Raw genomic sequence first — 8,580 nt, 5'->3', positions numbered from 1 at the left:
ATTGAAATAACCTAATCAAATGTTCCACCTATGCTAGATCTGTAGGCGCAGAGATGGACGAAAAGAACATGGCCTTTTGGGGGTTGCACAGCAGCTTCAAACCAAGACAAATGTCATTTAATATTTTTAAAGCTCTCTAATTCAAACCATATAACAACAATAAAACTAAATGTGAACTGCATAATGGGCTTGAAGGAGTGGTGTTGAGAAGCCCCTGTCCTGGTCGATCGAATCCCGATGACTCTCACATCCCAGAAGCAAGAGACGGGGAGGAGGGAAACTGGTGGGACTGGACTTGAGCTTGAAAGATAAATCACACGATCTGCATTTCTGCTAAATCCTTAAAAAAACAAAAGCAGCAAAATTTCTGGTCCACTTTTCATAAGTATTAAAATGCATGAATTATCTTTGGGGCGGTTTGTTCCACATTTTGTTTTCAAGATAGTATTTATCTCATTTCCAAATAGCATTCCCATCAGCAATTTGCATGGATAGATCACGATTATTCCTCATGTGGGAAATGATCAGCCCCTTCCAATATCTACCCCTTTTTACTCCTTTACGGGACAAGGGATTATTAAGTATCTGTAATATTCCAGGCATACTGCTAGGTACTTTTACCTAGATCTGTTTTTTTTTCTTACAACGCAAATAAATATCACCATTTTACAGTTGGGGAAACCAAGGGCAAGAGAGATGATGTGATGGATGCAAAACCACACAGCTCTAAAAGGCACAAGGGGCTGAGCTTTGAATTGTGAGAAACCCACTGCCCATGGCTCTAGTTATGTCGCTTAGTCAGGATGACACCTCAGTCTCAAAAAGACAGAAAATCCTGGGTGCAATGGGGACGGATGGCTGCCTTGGGGACAGCATGGCCGGCCCCCAGTGGAACGAGGTCTGTGAATTCCCCCAGGTTCTGAGCCCCAGAATGCAACCTCAGGGTCATTCCCTTTAGAAGCTTTCTGAAATTTTGCCCAGTCTAAGTCATTGGAATGTGTTTTACAGAAGAAAGGGTGCCATCAAAGCATTTCACTTCCTGTTCTGTTTCTGTTTATTTGCTCGGTTGTACTCCACAGAGGACTGACCAGAGAATCTACTGCTGGGCTTGCGCAATTGTGCAAATAGCGCACGTCCCTAGCCCTTTGTTCTCCCGGATGCCGATGCACTTCTCTGTGCTCCCGTAGTTGGTTTTGATGCAAATGTGCAGTTGGAGCTACTCTGTACCCGTCCCAAGGTCCTGAATTTGGGTCCCTGGCCCTGCTGCTTCCGGCCCGGAGAGCTTATGCGACTGCCTGGGGCAGAGCAGGTGGGGCCTTCCTGCCACAGAGAGACCTCCTGCTGAGCTGGGCGGCTCAATACTGGGTGCCCTGCAGCCTGGGCCTCTGACCCCGCAGCTGTTCGTTGTGATTTCATCAGGCCGTTTCTGCCCTTGATTACCTTGACCTCACTGTTGGGGCACTGTGGGCAGACGGCAGTCACCGCGGCCACGCCACAGCCCTGGGCTCATCGGGGCCTCCTGCGAAGATCCTCGGGGGAGCAGGGGACCCACGGCCCCCACCCCAAGCAGCCCTGACCAGGTCAGTTCTGTCCACAGGGACTAGTGGGAGTTGGAAGCGACCAGCAGGGCAGGTGGGCGGGCAGGACGGCGGGCAGGATGGAGAGGAGGGGGACGGGCAGGTGGGCAAGCAGGTGGGCGGGCAGGACAGCGGGCAGGTGGGCGGGCAGGACAGCAGGCAGGACGGAGAGGAGGGGGACGGGCAGGTGGGCAGGCAGGTGGGCGGGCAGGACAGCGGGCAGGTGGGCGGGCAGGACGGCGGGCAGGACAGAGAGGAGGGCGACGGGCAGGTGGGCAGGTAGGTGGGTGGGCAGGCAGGTGGGTGGGCAGGTGGGCGGGCAGGACAGCGGGCAGGTGGGCGGGCAGGACGGCGGGCAGGACGGAGGGGAGGGCGACGGGCAGGTGGGCAGGCAGGTGGGTAGGCAGGACAGCGGGCAGGACGGCGGGCAGGACGGCGGGCAGGACGGAGAGGAGGGCGACGGGCAGGTGGGCGGGCAGGACGGCGGGCAGGACGGAGAGGAGGGCGACGGGCAGGTGGGCAGGCAGGTGGGCAGGCAGGACGGCGGGCAGGTGGGCAGGCAGGACGGCGGGCAGGACGGAGGGGAGGGCGACGGGCAGGTGGGCAGGCAGGTGGGCGGGCAGGACGGCAGGCAGGACGGAGAGGAGGGGGACGGGCAGGTGGGCAGGCAGGACGGCGGGCAGGACAGAGGGGAGGGCGATGGGCAGGTGGGCAGGCAGGTGGGCGGGCAGGACGGCAGGCAGGACGGAGAGGAGGGGGACGGGCAGGTGGGCAGGCAGCCACCCAGAGCAGAAGCAAGCAGCCACCTTGTCTTCCTTTTCCCCACTGTAGGAGGGTAACAGGCACATTTTAACAAACTAAATACACCTTTTCATTCTTTATAAATCATGATAGATGATGGCAGCGGAATCCTCTCTGTCCCCTTTGGGACAAGCCTGTGCCCTTCCCCTGTGGTGTAGCGTAGAGAAGCTGAGCGCCATGAAGGAAATGGCCCATCCTTTCCCTAAGTGCAGCACCCCGAGAGGAGGCGAGCGGTTCTCGCACAGCTCCTCAGTGTCCTCTCCTGGCTCCGCCCCACCTCCCTCACCTCGAAAGGTTAGAGCACTCAGGACTTTGCCTCTTCTCTGCCTACACTCATTGCATTGCTGACCATCCATTCTCAGGACTTGTTGAAATACTGATCCCTCCCAGATTTATCTCTTTAGTAGGGGCTTTTCCCCTGAACTTCAGATTTATAAACGCCACCACTTACTCCACACTTCTAATAAGCAACCAAATCCTTCAGCCCAAAGCCGACCTCCTCGTATACTCCCAGCCTTTGCCCCTCAAATCTCCATAAAAGCTACACATAAAATCAAAAAGCTTGGAATCATCCTGGACCAGTCTCTCTATCTCACATAAGCTGTCACTAAATCCTCACAACTCTACCTTCAAAATACATCCAGAAGCTGACCCCTGCATCAGATCCATGCTGCTGCACTGGTCCAAGCCATCGTCCCTGCTTGCCTGGATGTCACACCATCTGCCAGCTGACCTCCCTGCTATTGTCTTTGTCTATAATTAGTTTGTCCCAAGCACAACAGTGAACGTGTTCCTGTTAAAATGTTCGTTCTGTCCTATCACTCCTGTGTTCACTCCGATGGCTGCCTACCTCCTGCAGAATAAAATCCAAAGACTCTTCCTTGAGTTGCAAGGGACTCAAGTTCTGCCACCGCATCCTCCATTGTGCTCTGACCTGGTCTCTGACCACTCTCCCCCTTCACCTATCCCACCCTATGGCCTGGCCTCCCTGCCATGGCCACCTGTGCAGGGCCTGTGCACCTGCTCATCTCTCTGCCTGCGGCACTCATCTCCAGACATCACCAGGGCTTTTGCTCTTCCTTGTTCAAGTCTTGACTCAAACGTCACTGCTTGCTAGAGCTGCCAGAATGCAATCTATAGAAATAGATTGGCTTGTGCAAAGGGGATTTATGAAGTTACAAGTTACAGTTCTAAGCCCATGGAAATGTTCAAATTAAGGCATCAACAAGAGGATACATTCACTGAAGAAAGGCCAGTGGCATCTGGGTTTCTCTGGAACATGGTGTGCTAGTTTGCAAGCTGCCAGAATATGATATACCAGAACTGAAATGGCTTTTTAAAAGAGGAATTTAATAAATTATAAGTTTACAGTTCAAAGGAAAGAAAGTGTCTAAATTAAGGCACCAACAAGAGGTTACCTTCACTCAAGAGACTGATGGGTCACTGTAACTGAGAACAAGGTTTAAAGGATGATTTTAATTACTGAATCATTATATAAACGTCCCTTTTGCTTTGGGGATTTTGGAGTGGACAAGGAGAGGCCCTAGAAGCCCTGGACTGTGATTAAGCTGTTTGGACATCTGGAAGGAATGTAAAAGGCCCTATCTCTTACCTGGTGCCCGTGTGGCTGTGAAAGCTGCAGAGCCCTTTATTTCAGGATTTTCTTATAAAGGTTAACTAGCCTCAGTCCCTCACATTTGCAAATTATATCCATTAGGCTCTGCCATTAAAAGATGGATCGCTCTGCCTCCTTATGCTAACCTCTGCTAACAGTGTTTTCTTTTCGGCTCCACTAGGCTCTGCCATTTGGCTCTGCCAGCCTCTGCCAATGAAAGATAGATAGCGCTTTTCAACTGATGTTAACTTACGATCACAATGTTTTCTTTTCTGCTTTGCTACTTTGAATTTACTATCTGAAATGACCTCATGTCCCCTTGCTAGAATCCTTAAAAACCTTGAATCCCCTTTGTTGGGGGAGACAGATTTTGGGTCTTGAGGCTGTCTGCTCTCCTACTGCGTGGGCAGTAATAAACTCTTTCTCTCGTTGAAACCCAGTGTCTCAGGAATTGGTCGTTGTGTGTGTCGGGCAGAAGAATCCACAGCCTTTGTCCGGTAACATCAGGAACACTCTGTTAGCTGGGAGTCACGTGGCTGGTCCCAGCTCCTGCACTTTGATGCCTTCGGCCTCTGCTCCTGTGGGGGCTCCTCACTTTGCTTCTCCATGGCTTGTTTTCATCTTGGCTCCCCTTGGCTCTTAACATCTCAAGGCAACGTCTGCTGGGCTCCAAGCATCTCTACACATCCGTGCCCCTGTTCTCTGAAGTAACTGTTCTCCACGTGTCTACATCTGCTCTCTCTGCGGCCTCTGAGGTTTCTGTCATTTCTGAGTTTCTGTCTTTTCACCAAGATGGTTCCTCTTTTAAAGGTTTCCAGAAAATTAATCATGACCCACCTGGAATGGGTGGACTCAAATCTCCATCTAATTAAAAGTTAATACCCACAATTGGGTGTGTCGCTTCTCCACATATAATCTAATCAAAGACTCCAATTCACATTATTGGATCAGGATTAAAAGAAACAGTTGCCCCAACAAGATTGAATCAAGATTAAACATAGCTTTTCTGGGGAACCTAATCCTTTCAAATGCACACACATGGGAAGGCACATGGTGGCGGCTGCTGGCCCTTCTTTCCTACTTTGGTTTAAAAATGGCCCTCTCAGCTCCTGTGGGTCCTTCTGGCTTCTGCTGGGGCATTTTCTTTCTTCAAACATCTGCGCTTTCCTTCAAAATGCCTCTCTCTTAAAGGACTCCAGTAAGCAGACTAAGAGCTACTTTGAATGGGCGGGGTCACGTCTCCGTGGAAACAACCAATCAAAAGGACCCACCCAACAACAGGTCAGCCCCTCAAGATTGGATTAAAAGAACATGGCTTTTGGGGTACATAACAATTTCAGACCAACACAGTCACCTTCCCAGTAAGACCTTCTCTCACAGCCCTACCCGAAATGTCAGCTGCCCTCTCCCTCCCTTTGTCTTTTTTCTCTTTAACACAAATCACTACATATACCCTTCATAGTCTACTTATCCATCTTATTTATTGTGTGCCTCTCCCACCAGAACGGAAACTACTTGAAGAAGCAATTGTGGGTCATTTTGTGGTTGTTAAATACCAGTACCTAGGATGGTATCTGGTCCACTGTAGAAGTCGGTTGCTGTTTGTTGAATAGAGGGATGATGTATTCGCTAAGGGCCTGTTACTACAGAAGAGCTGAACTAGTAACTTGACGGTGGAGAATCCTGGCCAACAGCACCTTAACCAAACAGTCACGATGACATCAGCAGGAACGGGCTGACAGCTGTCACAGTGGCCTGTGGGACGATGCAATGAAAAGAGCACTTTGCCCTGGAGATGTTTTCCCCAAAACCCATATCCCCAATGTCACCACAAGGAAAGCACTAGACAAACCCAACCGTCACGGCTGCCTGTCACGAACAAGGAAACATGGAGAATGTATCACAGATTGGAGGAAAACACTAAATGCAATGTGCTGTACTCAACCAGATCCAGGAAAATAAAGGTTTTCAGTAGAAAAACTGATGCAATACAAACGAAGTCTACATATAGTTGATAGCATAATGCCAGTGGTCATTTCTTGATGCTGATAATTGAATCACAGTTATCACAGAAGACGTGATCACTCAGAGAAGCTGGGTGGAGGGTATAGGGGAACCATCTGTCCTATTTTGCAACCCCCATCTAACATTGTCTCAAAATAAAAACTTTTTTTTATTAAAAACATTTTTAAAAGAAACAAAAAGTTACATCAGGGCCTGGCGGGAACATGGGGGGGCTATAAGGATTATTGCAAATGCACTAATTAAGCACCTACAATCTGTTGAAAACTGTTGAAGAGACTGGTGATGCAATATCAAATAAAGGGCGCGGCTTACGGACTGGTACAGGTGCGTCTGCAGTCACAGCTGCGGTGGCTGACATCGGCACAGGAAAAAGCAGAGGCACAAGGCAGACAGTTCTGTTGTGTGGAGGGTAGTGGGTAGGAGAAGGACCAGCCTGCAGGAAGGCCTCAGGAGGAGGGATGCTCGAGCCGGGTTATGGGGATGAGTGTCCTCCCCATGGGGGTGGGGCCAGGATCAGAGAAAAGGTTTGCAGGGGCCAGTGTTGGCAGGAAGACTTCACCCAGGAAAGGAACAAAAATTAGTGCAGAATGAGTCTGACATAGCAACTGTCCTTCCCAAGCTACCCTGATTTCCTCAAAGACTGTCAGTTGTTTGCTGCCCTACTTTAAAATTGAAGTAACTCAACTTCTGCTTCTTCATCTCTTACAATCACTATCTGTCATGGTCAGGTTCATGTGTCAACTTGGCCAAGTGGTGGGACCTGTTTATCTGGTTGGGCAAGTGCTGGCCTGTCTGTTGCAATGAGGACATTTCATAGGATTAGGTCATGATCATGTCAGCTGCATCCACAGCTGATTCCATTTGTAATCAGCCAAAGCAGAGTGTCTTCTGCAATGAGTGATGCTTAATCTAATCATGGGAAGCCTTTTAAGGAGGACTCAGAGGAGACAGGTTCCATTCCTGCTTCGGCTGGTGAGCCTCTCCTGTGGAGTTCATCCAGGCCATCCATCGGAATCGTCGGCTTCACAGCCTGTCCTGCGGATTTTGGACTCTGCATTCCTGTGGTCACATGAGACACTTTTATAAATTTTATGTTTGCAAGTGTTCCCTGTTGATTCTGTTTCTCTAGAGAACCCTAAGTAATACACCATCCTGTCATTATCCCACAGAACCCACTGTTTAAATGCTAGATTATGCCAACAATTTGGACTGAACCATGTAACATTGCCAATAATCAACTATGCTTTGCCTACACTATGATGATGTCATATAATTCAACCTAATAAATACATAATAATTAGATAATAGATAAAAAGCAATGATGATGATGATAATGCTTACAATTACCAAAGAACCAAGAAACCTCATTTCTATGCTTAAAGGTATAAATCTGAACACATAACATTTTCCTCCATGCTTCAGTGTCATAATTTAGAGAAAAAAAGCAGAGATAATGCAGTACATATCATCACTTCCCATAATTTGCATTTCCATCATTATGATGGAGATGTGCTTATCTCTCATTTTTATTTTCTTTAAGTGTATCATTCAAATAACAGGGCATTAAGATTAATGCATAATAATTTGAATTTCTTACAAATGGTGCCAAAATATTGATTTCTTTGGGCTGTAAGAAGAAAATCTTTCTAGTGTCATTAATGGACATAACTCTGACAGCAAACTGCCACGGGCTGAGAAGCCACATCCTATGCTGGCATCAGGTTAGCGGTTACGTCACACTAACATCCCAGCTGTTAAAACAAATACTTCACAGTGGTTTGGTTTAGACCATGGGCTCACGGTATAGACTCACAATTTTGAGGCTAGAAGTCCAAAATCAGGGCATCCTAAATGGATGCTTTCTCTGCAAAGAGTGGGGCTGATGTCCTGGGGCTGGCTGTGGTGGATCCCTGGCTTGGTTTTCCCATCATGCGGCAATGTTTATGGCAGCGTCTTCTCCTTCCTCCTCTGCTTTCTTTTGACTTCTAGCTCCTGGCTGCTCCCCACGGCTTCTCCTTCTGTGCCCAATTTCCTTTGCTTATAAGGACTTCAGCCCTTTTGAGAGGTCCTCAGTTTGGGCGTACATTAACTAACAACGTCTTCAAAAGTCCTGTTTACAAATGTGGTCACAACCACAGGACCAAGGTTTGGGACCTGAACGTGCCTTTGGTGGGGAACATGATTTAATCCCCAACAAAGGCCAAGGAGCTGAAAAAGAAAAAGCCCATAGAGAAGGATTCTGTGACCCAGCTGAAAACTGGGTATTTAATGAAGCTGTTCGGTTAGCTTACCTCTCAGCTGTGCTGCCAAGGTGAGTTTCTGCCGTTTCAACGTGTCCAGGGCCGGATTAGCTGTTCTTCCACATACTCCCAGAGAAGCTGCCCTTACTCTTAGAATAAAATTAAACCATTGTACTGCAAGTGCCATTCTTTTGCCCTTCTCCTCTAGGATAAAGTGAGCCATCTTCATTCGCAGGATTTCCCTGAGGCATGCCCAGCACACAATAGATTTTATTACATTCTTATCGAAGAAAAAATGAATGAGACTCACTTTCCATAGAAG

The 8,580-nt window shown here is 48.4% G+C and overlaps 1 protein-coding gene across 1 annotated transcript; it reads left to right on the top strand.

The window, feature by feature from the left end:
* The first annotated feature begins 1,121 nt into the window (after window positions 1–1,121).
* LOC143679653 (uncharacterized) lies at window positions 1,122–6,178 on the top strand. The gene is made up of 5 exons (XM_077155882.1): window positions 1,122–1,309; window positions 1,420–1,580; window positions 4,434–4,490; window positions 5,185–5,274; window positions 5,497–6,178. The coding sequence occupies exons 1-5, from the start codon at window positions 1,286–1,288 to the stop codon at window positions 5,510–5,512; spliced, it is 348 nt and encodes a 115-aa protein (XP_077011997.1). The 5' UTR covers window positions 1,122–1,285; the 3' UTR covers window positions 5,513–6,178.
* Window positions 6,179–8,580: the final 2,402 nt, after the last annotated feature.

The sequence above is a fragment of the Tamandua tetradactyla genome, chromosome 4 (genome assembly GCF_023851605.1).
Source record: "Tamandua tetradactyla isolate mTamTet1 chromosome 4, mTamTet1.pri, whole genome shotgun sequence".
NCBI classification, from domain to species: domain Eukaryota; kingdom Metazoa; phylum Chordata; class Mammalia; order Pilosa; family Myrmecophagidae; genus Tamandua; species Tamandua tetradactyla.
The sequence above is the reverse complement of the archived record's forward strand: the minus strand, read 5'-3'. Positions and strand labels throughout refer to the sequence as shown.

Excerpts from the sequence above, each read along its gene's own strand:
- LOC143679653 (XM_077155882.1), top strand. The coding sequence starts at position 1,286 with ATGCGACTGCCTGGGGCAGAGCAG. Across the intron at positions 1,581-4,433 it reads CCCCAAGCAGCCCTGACCAG|TGTCTCAGGAATTGGTCGTT; the intron begins GTCAGTTCTGTC and ends GTTGAAACCCAG. Across the intron at positions 4,491-5,184 it reads GAATCCACAGCCTTTGTCCG|GACTCCAGTAAGCAGACTAA; the intron begins GTAACATCAGGA and ends TCTCTCTTAAAG.